General features: G+C 44.6%; 1 protein-coding gene across 1 annotated transcript in view; it reads left to right on the forward strand.

Moving 5' to 3' along the window:
- Positions 1 to 1207: 1207 nt before the first annotated feature.
- The window catches only part of phldb1b (pleckstrin homology-like domain, family B, member 1b), a 116795-nt gene continuing 102241 nt past the window's right edge, over positions 1208 to 15761 (forward strand). The window contains exon 1 of the mRNA XM_037119269.1: positions 1208 to 1335. Coding sequence (XP_036975164.1) covers positions 1309 to 1335 — 27 coding nt within the window. The 5' untranslated portion in view covers positions 1208 to 1308. The remainder of the gene's footprint in view (positions 1336 to 15761) is intronic.

Raw genomic sequence — 15761 nt, forward strand, 5'->3', positions numbered from 1 at the left:
GTTATGCATATCTTCCACTTCAGTAACCCCTGACAGCAGAGAGGGAGCAGTGCATGGACGTTAAGAGTTTTAGCCATGTAAACACTTTCACACACAGTATATGTTTTGTCATTTCTTCTTGTTTCTAAAAAATGTCCAAAAATGCTTACGTGCATCTGCTGCGATTTACTAACAATGGGCCCAAACAGAAATGACATGATCCAGGTGACGATGGCTGATCTGAGGCGTGCTCGTGCCGGCCAGCCTCGGAACCTCGAGACTGGACCGATTTTGAGATCAAAGTGAGGCTTTGGGGATCCAGAAGTGTTTATTGAAGGACTTTGTTTCCTGCATTCTGGTGACTTTAAAAGAATGGAAAGAGTGTGCTGCGACAGTTTTCATATGTTAAAGGCTTTTAATTCTCTGCAAAGAATAAGTCCACTGAAAATTCCCCCACAGTTGTAACCTAATTAAAGAGTGAGATAATGACCAGATTTGACTTTTTGCTGGACTGTTATTTTAAAGACCAGAGCTGCCTCACTAACAGTGGACAGGACTCCCTGACACTGTCGACTGCTTTGAAGGCACTTTTTTTTGTGTGTGTTTGTGTTGGCAGTAGCACGGGGTCAGAGGTCAAACAAACACCTCTTCAAATGTCAGAGCAGTCCATCTCTTATTGCTTTAGTCGGATCATCTGAATTCATGTCATTGCGGTCATACGGCGCAAAACGCTCACTGCGGTCGTCACGGCCACACACCCGGTACTTAGTATTCTCTTCGTACAGATGGGCTGCGTGAGAGAAGAAGCTGAACAGCCATGAAGATGAGGCCAGTCAGATGCTGAGCTGAGACGCTGTGGCCCAACAGATGGGTAAATGCTGGGAGATGAGGAGTGCGAGGGGGGGGTGGGGGGGCTTTAAAGGGTCACGGGGGGTGAGTTGAAGAGAGCTTACCGGCAGCCATATTTGGGCTGTTGGGTGTTGCTAGAAGGGGAGGCAGGGGGGTTAATAGCAGCCCTCCAGCCATAAAAAGAGGGTGTGTCTGTTTTCCGAGTGAATGAGCAGGCTGATAAGCTTTGTGAGGGTCTCAGAGGAGGGGGAGGAGGGGGGAGAGCAGGGCCACACTGTTGTCTTTGGCACATTGAACACTCAGTCTGCAGACAGACGGCTCACAGAGCGCACACTGATTCAGCGTGGATGTTTTGACTGGACCCGGACTGACTGCGGTTTGTTGGAAGGCTGTGTTCCTGAATGGAGTGAGCGAGGACTCAGGGGGAAAACTTTGCCAACGTGACATTTTTGGTTTCTCTCTCCTCACCTGGACTCAAGGATGATGCTCAAGAAAGTACGATTCAAGGTAGGAAAAAAAAACAAAAAAAAAGACCTTTTTAGTGTGTCTTCAGTTTAAAGACACAGTTTAAATGTCAGTTTAAATGACATGTTCTAAATGTTCAGCGGATCCCTGGTTAAACACTCAGGAAGGGATGAAGATAATTCATAGGGGAGTATCATACACACACACACACACTTCTGTCACTTTGAAGTGTAGAGGCAAAACTCCACAGCCATCATGATAGATAAAAAAAAAAAAAAATACTGGAATAAATGGAACTGGCAGATGATCAATCGAGCCGCCTCCTGATTTAACCATGCAGGACAGTAGAATAGAACATGCCCTGTGTCTCAGTCCCAGTGTGCGTCTGAGCCGGGCTGTGTGGGCCTCTGGTGGCTCTTCATTAGCAGCTCTGCCTGCAGTTCAAAGCGGAGCAAAAACCTGACACTGAGCTGATAATTACAGCACGGGGAGCAGAACAGGAGCAGCTGTAAATACTGAAGACTTACTGTTTCACACCGGCGAAGGTAAGAGGGGACTACTGCAACTAACATGCTGCAGTAGATCCTGATGGCACAGTTACACATCAGGTTTAGTCCCACATTCATTCCCCTGTGTGGCTGTCATTACACTCTGTGTAAACTGTGACTTTAAGTGTTTTAATCAGGTGCACATCTACCTTCTAGTTCTTGAACACTGGCTCAATGCAGAGGTTCAGACTGTCAATGTGAATGAGTGAATTAACTGCAACTGCACACACACAGTTACTGCGTATATTTGTCTTTATACTGTATATATTCTGTATATCTACAGACTGCACATCGTCCGTAAAGCTTTTCATGTTAGTATTTCTATTGATTGTTATGCTCTTGTATTTTTCACATCTTCACCTTAGACCTTGTGTTTCATTGGAGCTGCTCCTAGGAGCGAAAAAGGAAGAATTTGATTTTGCAGTGAAACTTTATTTAACTGAGCATGACAACAAACACTCTGACTTACCACAGGAGACAGAATAACCAGATTGAAATGCAGCAAATTTATGGCATTGAAAGCTACAGAGCACTTTCCATACATTAAAAGCAGCAGAGGATGCTATTGAGAGCCCTCACACATATTCAGAAAACGCATCCAAATGCTCACAATTAGCAGTTTGCCAGTTGTTTTATGTCTGTTAGAGATTCCCGATTGGCTGAACTTCCCTTTATTCTGCCGTGCCGCTGCAGCAGTGTAGTTTACTGTCAGTGTGGCAGCCACCAACAACATGATGGCAGTAAATAATTTGGCCGACTGTACGTTTAGATGACACAGGATGTAGTGAGTGGAGGGGCCAGCCACACTCTCACCTGTTGGCACCAGCTGCTGTGACCTCCGCTGAGAGGTGACACAGTTCCCGAGCAGGGTGACACAGAGAGAGAGAGAGAGAGGGTGAAAGAGGGTGAGAGTGAAGAAAGCAAGTAAACAAAAACAAACCAAGAGAGGAAGAAAGTGGACGGCTCCTCAGAAGTTACATTTAGACGTTTATAATACATTTTGTAAGACTCCAGTTGGTTGAATATACAGATACATGAGTGAGATGGTGTGACTCCTCATCATGTGCATGTCTGTTCTCAGAGGAAGCGTTTGGTTTCAGCTGCCTCATGCACAGCAGACAGCCAGGATGGTGCAGAACACTGTGAATATGTATATGTGCAGTTTTCATGTACAGCTACATTCGAACATAGTTCTTTGGAGCACCATGAAGGCCTGTAGAGAACCATGGAGGCATGCTTTGTACTTTTCATAAAGGACCCCAAAAATGCTGTTTTTTTAAATGAGCCCGTCTGTGCTTGTACTTCCTGAGGCGTCGGTATAAAGAGCAAAGAGAGAGGGACAGTCAGGGAGATGATATTGGATGAATTCCGTATCCACATGTGGAATTTCCTCTCTGGGAGCGTTCAAACAGCAGCAGGTGGTCTGACCACAGAGCTCCACTCACAGGCCCTCACACCGCCCTGCTACATTCTGTCTGACAGCCACATTCGCATCCGCCTGTAAGAGGTGACCTTGTCAGCGGACTCATCACCTTTTCACTGAATGTCAGTCAAACACATGGATCCATATTGTGTGGAGCCTTTCAGATGTCATGAAAGCAGACAGATGTCTCAGCTCCAGGTGTGTGTGTGTGTTATTGCTCTTAAAAACACCACAACTGAAGCACTGACTCAGTGATGTGGTTTGTGAAGGTGTGGGGCATTGACTGGGTTGGGTTATTAAATCATTAAACTCATTTTTTTTTTCCAGTTAACTCTTTCAGTGAAAGTATTTGGTGCTTCTGTCAGAGTTCACCATGATGACGTGGAGTGCTGGACTTGAGTTGTGCTAACTCAAAATAACAAAAAGGACTTTAGAGTGGGCCAGGGAACTTCTCTGAGACAGTTTCTCAATGTTTTTTACATTTTGAACAGAAGGGAATACTCCAGCCCAGTTTTTGTGATGTCGTGGCCTTGTGACTGAGGGGAAAAAACTAGAAAAATACGCACTGGAGATGTTATCTTTTCAAACAGGTGCTTCAACACTGTGAAAGGTTCTGTTTTAACCTCCACCATGTTCTTATAACCAAGTATTTAGTTCCTTTAACCTAACTGAGTATTTATTTCCTTCAACCTAACCGATATCTAGTTCCTTTAACCTAACTGAATATTTATTTCCTTTAACCTAACTGAATATTTATTTCCTTTAACCTAACCAAGTATCTAGTTCCTTTAACAGTTAAAGCAGGCTTAACAGTTACACAAGACTTATCAGATACACTAAACACATCAGCATGGCAGTTTTATCATTCTAGCTTAAATTTTGACTGATCACAAAGCATCATCATCTGACATGCTCAAACTGTCTGTAGTGCTGAACCAAGAGAGTGATGAAGAGCAGGATGTGATCTGATTTGATGAAAGACTTAACAAACAATATTATGTTCTAATCTGTAGTAAAAAAAAAAAAAAAAAAAAAGAATTTCATGAAGTGTTGACATAAAATATAAAGCTATGTTATCACCAGCACATTAAAGACCAGTGCAGATTGCCACAGTGAATGTCTGATTCCTCCTGTCAGTGTTGGAGCAGTTCACAGCAGCAGCACTAGATGGCACTGTTGCTCTGCTGGCTCCTGCTCCGACTCAGACATCATCATAAAGAAATGATGCCTGAGGCTAAACGCTCAGTAATCCCAGACATTCAACCACTGCTGGCCATTATCAAAAAAAAATTTTTTAAAAATGGGAGCAACATTTCAGCGCTGAAAGACGAAGCATGACATGAAGGCTGACGTGGAAGTCATTGTAGGAACACTCAGTCACTCAGCGACGGTGTTGTTCAATAAACCATTTCTCTGGTGACACATTGTAGGCCCACAACAGAGCTGCAGCTTCCTACAGTATGGCCCCCGGGCTTCAGGGGCAACATGTGGGAGTCTGATCCACCACCCATCATCAGCAAACACATCCTGCCAAAAAAAAAAATCGATGACCCATTTCCTTCAAATCTTTACATTCCTCCCCCTTCCGCCGGCCCTGAATCACTTGCTAATTGAATTTCCATCCTGCGCAGAGACGTCCAAGCTTTTTGTTCGCAGAGTGAGATACTCCAATCATCTCAGAGGATCAAGTCAGCGCCCATCTAGGCCTTTGATGTTCATAATGAGCGTTTCCCTCAGCTCAGCCCTGCAGCGCTGTGCTGTATGTTTCTATAAAGGCGTTAGGATTTGAATGGGTGCGTGGGTGCTGGTGTGGTGCAGTGGGGAGGAGGGGAGCAGAACCAAATATGCTTTTCATTAAAGATGAAAGGAGGGAGAGCTTTTACTGTCTCAGACGTCTGTTTATGCTAAGTGCGAGGCTGTGTGTGTGTGTGTGTGTGTGTGTGTTCACATAAAAGAGAAGTGTACCTGTGACCCCCCTCCCCTGTGATTCCTGTGTTACCTGGGGCCTCATCCACGCAGTGTGACAGCAAACGGCACTTCTGCTGCCTTTTTTAAACTACATCAACAGCGAGGACACGAGGCTCGCTGCCCTGTCACCACACAGATGCTGAGAGGGAAACGTATTTAAGGTTTCGTACGCACTTGTCGCTTCTCTTTGTGTTTTCACCGCATGCATATTGCAGCTGCTCAAGGCGATCTGCGCATATTCAGCTCAGAGAGAGAATGTGTGAAGTTTTCATCACAAAGCTGTTCCCAAGTACAGATCCTGGCATGTGATGTCTGCACACTGTTCAGTCTGCAGTGATCTGAAGCTCCAGTTGTGTCTCTATTACTGACAGATCGGTTGTCTGTGCGCGACTGGGAAAGGTTAGCTCGTGGTGAGAAAGCAGGGGAGCAGTTTCTGGCACGACTTCACCTCCTTCCAATGTGCTTGAAGACGAGAAAAACTCTGAGGAGGTCAAAACTCCAGCAGCACAGACTAATGTCTGATGAAACGCATCGGCGTCACAGTAAAAACGCAGAATCATCACCTGACCCTGCAGCATCCTCACCTCAAGCATGGGTCAAATGTACCTTGCGGAGTTTTTGACCACTAGTGGCACTGTGGAGCTGTGATTTATGAAAGAGCTCCCTTTTTGTTTGTATCAAGTACGAGCACAAGGATGCGTGCAGAGACAGTTGGGGGTATTAATGCATGAGAAGTGAAGCAACTTGCCCACAGAAGCAGGCAGGGAAGGACAGCACACCAGCAAACACTGATGTAAAATACAGAATTGGCAGTGTCAGTGTTTTATGAGCAACAACATGAGTTTTTGTACGAAATACAGGCTTTTGTTTGTTAACAAGAAAGTGCTGACACCTGTTTAAATTAGGAAAAGGTGACAGGTGAAATGCTTACAGCTCACACTTCAACTGTCAATAAGCAAGTCTTTTTAAAAGAGTTTGTAAGAAATAAAAAGAAAAGATAAAAGGACATTCATCTGGTGGACTGAAACAAAACTCAAAATGAATTCTAATATTTCACTATTGAGCTGCATGTTTTAAATTAGGGTTGGTCAGTTATTCTAAAAGCATTTTTTTTGTTTGTCGAAAATCTCTTAACAACCTGTCAGTCTTCCACAAGGCTGGGCAGACGTGTAGCTGAAGCTGTTAGCGAGCTAGTCACACAAGAATGGCAGAGAAAGTGCAGCCTAACTAGAGCTGACATGCTAGCTGCTAGCTTTACAGCGGTGAGTACTAGCATGCTCAGTGTTACGTTCATTCTGGTGTAGGTGTTTTCTTACTTGATGGTGAGACATGAGGTAATGCTAGTTAGAAACCGCTAGCGACAATGATGTGCTATGCTATCCCAGTTCACAGCCTCAGAGCCTGTCGTTCAGCAGCTAACACAGTCACACAAAGCACACGGAGGTCAGTTCAGTGATGGTTCTTGGGAAGAAAATGTTTTGTTGAGCGTGGAAGTGCGAGCTTTATCGGCTCAGTAGCGCCTTCCAGAGGCCAGCAGAGAGAAGAGATGGTGGCAGGAGCGAGTGTCGTCCTTCAGGATGCTGCTGGCCCTGTGTTATCTGAAGGTGTCCTCCAGAACAAACAAAAAAAACAAAAAAAAAGTGTTTTATAAAACCAGACATCGCAGTGGTGATAAACGCCGCTGTTGATATACGACAGCACTTCTGCTCTGCACTTCTGACGGTTTCCCACCAGCTGCACAGCGTCAGAATTCCACGTGATGAAACAGGTTGAATGTGAAGCGTCTCCGTCGGTTTGCTTGGGATTTTCTGTGCAGCAGCCCAGCTGTGTGATTCAGGCTGTCGGATCGTAAAAATCACGGCAATTTCCACCCAGCCTCACAGGAATGTTAGGCATGTGCAGTTTGCCATATAATTCAAAATGAAGCTTTTCCAGGTCAGGACATTCGACCTTGAACAACACTCTCTCGCTCACACACACACACACACACACACACACACACACACACACACACACACACACACACAGATGCATGCAGTGGTTTCAGCTGGGATCTGGGCTTAGTGATATTGTAGTGGGGAGGCTAGTTGGATCCAGTTTGGTCAGAGAGGAACCAGCTATTCAAAACTGATGACAGTCTGTCCTGCTCTCCACAGCTCCACACAGAGCTCTGTGAACCAGTCTCACAGCGTTACATAATGTATATAAATGTATATATACTACGAGGCAGGGCTCAGACACCAGAGTCTGCCCTGTCTGGTACATTGTGGCCATACATGTTCATATTTGTGCGACCTCAGTCTTGTTTGTGGCCATTTGTCTTCTATTTATGTTGGTTCTCTTTAGCTCCGAGCCAACATGGCGGTCAGTGCCATGGCAGCCTGGACCGATCAGAACGACCTCTGACAGCTACAGCATCCCTCTGTCTGCTCCAGAGGACAGAATCAAGCATCAATCTGACTTTTTTTCTTTTTCATGGTTGTTGCTGTCAGTTGGCCCTGACAGGGCTCGCCATGCGCCCAGGCTCTTGTCAGAACTCTCCCCCGGCTGATGGTTTTGACACATGTTACATTTCGTTGCATAAGAGGCACAGTGGTCACACACATTGTTATAACAGTGTCCACTTGAAGATAGTGCTTATGTACATGGCTCATTTTCCCAGGGAGTGGAGGAATTTTCTCAACCTACCTACCTTATTTATACCTTTATAATAGTGGTAGTTCAAAAATAATCTTACCTCACTGTCCATTAACTACCTTAGCTGGAACTCGAGATGCTGAGAAAAGACAGAATCACAATCTTTACAATGCATCGCACACAAGCTTACATACGACTTACAACTGTCTGTTTTAATGATGTCACTTTAACACTGTGGATATTATAGCAGCTTCCCTGTCTGAGTCATCACTCTCAGCTCTCTACTTTCTATGGGGTCTGTATTGTAAGGGTGTCACTTTAAAATAATGTTGTAGGAGTCAAACTGTCTTAGCCCGTGTGTGTGTATGAACACTTATGTACAGAGCCTCTGCACAAAAACAGTTTTGAAACTTTCTTTATGTTGAATTGTTTCTTTAGGTTCAGCTTTATGTTGTCTGGTGTGGTTCGGTTTAGGCACGAACATGACTTGGGTAGGGTCAGAAAAACATCATGTTTACATCCTGTCAAAACTATCCAGTGGTTTTGTGCTTACAAATGTTGGAATGCCAACACATTCTTGTGGTGAGAGGGCCGCTGAGGTTAGAGTTGTATAGGATGCTGTAGAAATGTCTGACACCATTTGCTTTCATTTCATTTGAAACCATTTATCGATATGATTGATGTGTGTATGTTGCTGATTTGTTTATGTTTTATTAGGAAAAGCTGCTTTCTTTAAAATTCTTTATTTGAACATTGTTGATGTGCAGACCCAGGGAGGATTAGCAACTTAATTTGTCTTGACACTCATAATGGATCATTTACATATGTTTTTTTGAATAACCTGTGTATTTTAAGTTTACTTCACACATGTGCAGATGTTCTGATTTTGGCTCCATGTGCTCCAGGTGAAGTTTGTAGCATTTAGCATCGGTGAAGTCGCAGATCGTCTCATCCTCCCTGACGTGGTGGAAACATAAAGGAGCACTCTGTAGTTTTATTGAAGAAATGTTAATGAGCAGACAAAGATTCTTCATGGCTCAGTTTTTTTCTGCCTAAACAAACTCTCTTAGTTTTCATGACTGAATAAACTGAATAAACAGACTGACCTTAAAGGACAACACACTTAATACCGTTTATGTTTGGCAGACCCTGCCACCTTTCTAGCTTCATACAGCACAGTGTTCTTGGACCTTATTTTCCTCTGACAACAGCTTGTTTATTCACTTATGGAAAAAATACATATTTCAGAGTGTTTTGTATTATTACCTCATCAATATTGTAAATATTAAAAGTATTCTCCAAAACTACATTGTGCACCTTTAAACCACTCCAGAGTCAGTGTTTGGCAGTGTTGCCACAGTTACCTTGAAAAGTAATCTGATTACTCCTTTTAAAAGTAACTCTTTTAAAAGTTACTTTACTGATTACTTGTATTTAAAAGCATTTAGGTTAGATAACAAGTTAATTTATTAGTTACATTCAGTAGCTGCCGACAACAACTCCACCGCCCCAACATGACAATGACAACTGGTTTTGCCATTTCTCACTTTTATTGGAAGTGCATTTTTAACAGTAACGCCAAGCACGGCATCGATAGTAGTATGAATCTTGTTTATTATAGCATGAAACAAGGGTTGTGTTTCAGTGCAGCATTTCTCTCCCCCACTTACTTGTTTTGCGCTGAAGTCCAGCTGTAGTTGTTAGGGTGGTGGGGGATCTCCTGCAGAAGTTAAGGCCGTGGCCTTGCTCGCGGCTCTCTGCTTAACACCACCTGGTGGGACTTGCTCTGTAAACTTATGTGAGCTGCGACTTAAAAGTGTCTCTTCAAATTTGACGTTGTGTTTTTGAAGCTTGATGGTACTTTGTCGTCAGCACAGAGTGTACAACAAACCTTAAAACATTCTAATCTTTAGCTGCCACAAATTCAAAATATTGACTGTATTTCCACCTAGAAAACGTGCTCATGCTGACAACGTGACTTGTCGCAGATGTGACATCACTCCCCGAGACGCAAGAAGAAAGCAAAAATATATATTCTTACTTAGGAAAATGGCAAAAATAATTAGTAACGCACAGTGACTTAAATGAGTAAATTTAACTTGATCACTGGTTTGGAAATATTGCGTTAAATTACTTGTTACTGAAAGAAGTGGTCAGATTAGAGTAAGGCGTTACTATGTAGTGTGTTACTCTAATCTACTGGCATCACTGGTATTTGGTTTGTCCCTCCTGGGCTGCTGTAGAAACATGGCAGAGTGTGGAAGAGATAAAGGGTTCACTCTAAGGTAACACTGATTTGAGGTTTCAGGTGGTTATAATGAAAACATAATCATGTCTATCATATTCTATTTCTGCCGGTAGACCCGCCTCCAGAGTCCTACACACTGGACCTTTAAATGATACAAAACAACAAACAGAGGCATGTTCATTAGAATCCATTCGACAGCGGAGAGGTGTGTGTGAACATAAGGGGGAACCGTGGCTCCGACTTGTTCACAGTAGTTCCAGTGTTCCCCTGCACTCCGCACCTTGTTTACCTGCCAGTCCCGTCAGAGGTGAACATTTCAGCAGGGCTTCATCAGCAACACAGCTGCTCTTCATCCTAAAGAATGAGCGCCTTGTGTCCGTGTGTTAGGGCGAGGCTGACCGGGCAGGGAAAACCGTGAGAGAGAGAGAGTGTGTGTGTGTGTGTGACAGAGTGAGTGTGTGAGTCCAGGGAGAGTGAGAGGGAGGGGACCAGCAGCAGCCAGACAGTGTGTGTCAGCAGCCACATGGCTTTAGCCCAGTGTGTGTGTTGTGACAGCGATAGGCGCTGTGAGAGTGTGTGTGTGTGTTTGTGCGTGTCAAGGAGAGGCAGTGAGTGAGAGACCCTGACCGCAGAAGGGAAAGAGAGAGAGAGACAGAGAGAGAGAGAGAGAGAGAGAGAGAGAGAGAGGACACAAAGAAAGGAGCTTCCTCTTTGGATCCCACTCAGAGTTTTTGTGTCTGTCTTTGTGTTTTTGAATCTTGTGTCAGCAGCAGCAGCAGCAGCAGCAGCTCACGCTCCCGTCTTTATGAGCCGCAGCAGTGTGTTTGTTTAGTCCCAACACACACACCCACCACTCCATCAGGTAAAGTAGAAGCTTCACACATTTAAGATTAAAGGCAGGTTGTTGTTTTCAAGACGCTGAGGGTGTGTGTGTGTGTGAGTGTGTGTGTGTGTCTGTTTCAGTGCAGTGTCAGACAGTTGGCAGGTTTGATCACAGAGCTCCTGTAACGTCTTCTTATCTTTCCTTTGTTGTGGGTAACACCTGAAGTGCAGTCTGTCTGAAAGCAGTGAGAAAGTTGCTTTGATGTCACAAGTTATAAATGATATTATTATTATTATACAGTATTGTGTCATGCTGTGATTATATTCCCCTCCATACACTCATCACATAGAAGCTGCAGATAACGTGATAAAAAAACCCAACACTATAACAGAACACCTGCAGATATGTCTGGTTTCTGTATAAAATCTTCATAAGATTTAAAGTTATGATGCGGTGACATTGTTGTTGGTACATGTGTGATATCTCTGAGTGCTTAGATGAGTGATGTTGCTTGTATGGGTGAAACGATGACGTATTTCCCCAAAGGATCTGGTAGTTTGGATTGGAGGACGTATGTGGCATATTTCCAGTTTCAGATATGTGTTTTTTTTGTTTTTACTCTGATAATCCAAGAAGGCACTTCGCATACAGAGTCAAACCTAATTAATGATCTGCTGCATGTCATGACCACGCATTGAGCAGCACATTAACTGGGCATTGTCTTTGTCCTGTGTGTGATCTCGGAGGTGTTTCCCTCTCCTGAGGTGGAGTGTGTTCTCAGCCTATCAGCAGCACACACACAACTGGTCCCAGGTCCTTGACTGTGAAGCCTGAGTCCGAGGCAGGGTCGGCCACCATGTCGGGTCACATACTACGTTAGTTTCAAAGCTGCGGTCATTTGTTACAACCGGATTGCAGGCCACAACAAATGAGGGAGATGAACACGACCGAGCACCATTTAACTTGCATTTATTTAAGCAAATGAGGAGAATGCCAATGAGGTGTGGCTGGATGAGTCAGTGGTGTGTGTCGCTGAATGAGTGCAGCGATCGATGCGTGATGCATGTTGTTGCATGACGGACAGCCTGAAAGACAGGCAGCCTGACTGACTGAATACTTATCCAACAAGGAACACTGGCCAGGTGTTCACAGTGTATTTAGTTGTTAACAGCTCCACCCAGTGAAGAACCTGCAGGCCGCAGAGAACACACAGTATCTGTGGCAAACAGAACCTGGCTCTGGGGCCGTCACATCGTTCATCGTTTTATATTAAAAATGAATCAGATGTCCATGTGTATGTCAAATGAAGCTATCTGACTCCTGTCTGTTTTAGCTTCTTTCAGCTTGTTGTTTTGGTTTTACGGCCGTAGTTGGCAGTCACCGCCCTCTTCAACCTGAGCTCCAGCAGCAGCAGCTGTTTTTTTAGGCAAAAAACTCTGACAAAGCCACTGTACACATCCGACCAGCAGACAGTTAGAGACCAGCTGGTGAACACTGTGGTGTTTAACTGCTCCGGAAGATAATTCTGAGATGAAATTACGATTTAATTGTGCCTGCTGGAATTATTTGTTGCTGGATGCAGGATACCGAATCCTGATGAGCAGGTTGGCAACTTTTGCTAGCAGCCTCTGTCATCAGTGTATGAATGTGTGTGTGTGTTAAATGGATGAATGCGACAGGTGTTGTAAAGTGGACTGGAGAAAAGGGCTACAGAAAACACAGGTCCATTTAAAGCAGCTGCAAGTTATATCTAATAATCGTCATATTCATAAGCCAACAGCAAGATATTAAGATATCTATAAAATGTTGTCTTATAAACCAGTTATTCTGCTGCCATCTGGCAAAAGATACAGGAGTATCTGCTGCCATACCGCCAGACTACACAGCAGCTTCACTCCTTCAGAAACCAACCTGGTGACAGGCATGAGGAATAACCATATAGAACAGTTTCTTGCTGATGGTTTGCTTTATATGTAGCTCATATAGAGGCATTGGTATTAAAGTGAAAGCACGTTTAAAACTCCCTTCAATACGTTTCATTACTAAGTCAGTTTTATAGTGGCCAGAAAAATGTGCCATGCCTTTAAGGCTTTAAGGTGTTTATTGTGACAGAATACCCATCAGCAGAATAGCAATGAATGACTCCAGACACAGTTCATGACTTCTTAGTTTGCCTTTAATGTGATTGCTTTGCAACAATGATGTCACATAATATTTGTATCCACATGCAGCAAAGATCTCTTTGTCAAGACACAAGTCACCAAGTAAAATATATATTATACTGTCATGACATTATCCGTTATCCGCTTATCCCTTTCCATGGGGTCACGGGGTGTTGCTGCTGGAGCCAATCCCAGCCTTGTCTCAGGGTGAGGGCAGGGTACTCCCTGGACAAGTCACCAGCTCATCGCAGGGCCCTCACTGATCAACAATATGGGGTTCAGTATCTCGCTCAAGGACACTTCGACATGCAGCTCAGCCTTGCCCGGAGCCGGGATTTGAACCAGTGACCTTACGATCACTAGTCGACCTGCTCTACCCGCTGAGCTTCAGCTGGAGATGGAGAGGGGAACAGCAGAGCATGAGCCTGTGAGAGGCAGCCTTCCCTCCCTCTTCCCACCCTCTGAAACACTGGCTGCTTTATGGGCCGAGGGAGAGCGAGACCAACACAGGGTTTGTTGTTGTTTGAACCTACCGACCGAAGCAGAGCTGGGCCACATATTTCGGGCGGCTGGCAGAGAAAACGGCTGTGCTGAGTTCCCAGACTGCAGCAACTCTCCAGCTACTGATAATAAATCCTTTGTTATGTGAGCTCATTCTGTTCAGAGCATAATCAGGCCAGCACACAGGCACTCTATCTGCCCCCCCCTGCACCCTGCACCCTCCGCCCTCACCCCCTCACCCAACATCCATCCAGCCCCATTCTCTCCCTGGCTCCCCTGTCGGGCTCCGGTGCCTCCTCTGGGTGCTCCACTGCTGCTGTTAGCGATGCTGTTGACCTTGAGTGCGATCGTGCAGCCTCATTTGATTTCCAGGAGAGAGTCAGCCTCGTTGGATATTTACCACCACAGTCCGTTGTAAGCACCATGGCTGCTCAGTGTCAGACCGTCGGGGAAATGAGTGAATTTATAAAAGGGAAATTATGAAGGAATTAGCAGATGGGGCAGCTGCTGATTGTAAATGTGGTGTAGGGGTCAGAGCCTCATCACATGCAGGCAGTTTTGCACCAAAGCCTCTCAGTGACCCCATCAGGGTCTGGATGATGGTGGTTATTTACCAGTGTGGAGCAGCTTGAGAGCTAATCAACATCCATGTGTAAACCTGAATGGCTGTGCATGGCGGATTGGTCCGTTCATTTGGTGGAAGACTAATTGATTATTCAGCAAAAACTGAAGAAAGGTTTGCACTGAGCTGCAGGATGAATAATAACTGGCCTGATGGGCGCAATTCAGTTTTTAAGGAAACCTCGGGGCATGATCCACTTTGATTTTGAAATAATACACTGATTGACCTGAGGGAGGTTCTGTAATTAAAGAAACAATGTAGAAGTCACTTGTTTGGCTTTCAAGATGAAAGGATAAGACAGTTTATTTCATGAAATCGATGTTCAGGCTTCACAGATTTTCACAAAATAAGGTAGAGATAAAGATTTGGATCCAATATTACTTTTACAAGCAGTAGTGTTGGAGAGTGATGAGCAGGCTGTACAGTTCCCCTTCAGCTCCTCGGGGAGTTTGAGCGTCTTTCAGGTCATTGTTCTGGCAGGTGAGCATTGTGGAGCATTCAGCAGCTAGGTTACATTGGAGCTTGTTGGGAGCAAAAATCAGAGGCAGTGTTGTACATTTCTCTCAGCTCTTCCTCAATGAACATGACTCCACAATAACCAGGGGCAGTTCTGGGGGGGCCAACAGGGGCCATTGCCCCCCTAACTCTGAGTCCAAACCCCCCTCTGGCCCCCCGACAGGGAGTCTGCATCAACAATACAATGACAAATTTCTTGCAATGATTTTGTACTGAAGGGAAAGGTGGAAATATAGTGTCTCAGCAGTTTACTACCCAATCAAAATTGTCGAAATTGTAAACACCATTTTGTCTGAATGAGGGATTTGTCCTTTTTCCGAGTTGTATGTGCCCCCTAACACAAAAGCCGGCCCCAACCTGGTCCCCCTATTAAAACTGGTCTAGAACCGCCACTGAGAGTAACATCTGCTTTCATTTATTTATTACCTCCTTGTGTTTTCACCTGTCTCCTTCACTTGTTGGTCAGTTTGTCAGCAGGATTACACAAAAACTACAGAAAAGATTTCCACCGAACTTGGGTGGAGGATGGGTCTCGGCCCAGAATGGACCACACTGACTCTTGGTGCAGTAGAAGGACTTTCTTTAACATTGTCCGATTGTGGTTTTCAACATTTGGGTTCATTTCTCAGGGAATAGTGCATGGATCTGGATGAAAAGCATCAGGTGTATTTCGGCTGGTGGCTTGTACCTTTGAGGAAGTACAATTTGGTGCAGATAAAGGGGACGACTGGCGTGACTTTTGGTTTCACACAAGGCATGAACAGCAGTTTCCTGAGTGAAAGTCCTGTGTTTGTGAATCAAACATCCACCTGCCAACGCAGACTTTGTTGCGTTCTTTACCACATGACCTGACTTCCTCCTTTGCTGCAGTAATAAATACTGCAGCCACTAGAGGTCGCCACCTAACAACACACGTAAACATGTATGTTAATAATCGGTCTACATGGTTGTTTCTCTGATGAAGTCGGACTGTGTCCTTAGCAGGACAGCGGAGGTTACTGCAGGTCAAACCGCTCACTC

The sequence above is a fragment of the Acanthopagrus latus genome, chromosome 2, assembly GCF_904848185.1.
Source record: "Acanthopagrus latus isolate v.2019 chromosome 2, fAcaLat1.1, whole genome shotgun sequence".
NCBI classification, from domain to species: Eukaryota; Metazoa; Chordata; class Actinopteri; order Spariformes; family Sparidae; genus Acanthopagrus; species Acanthopagrus latus.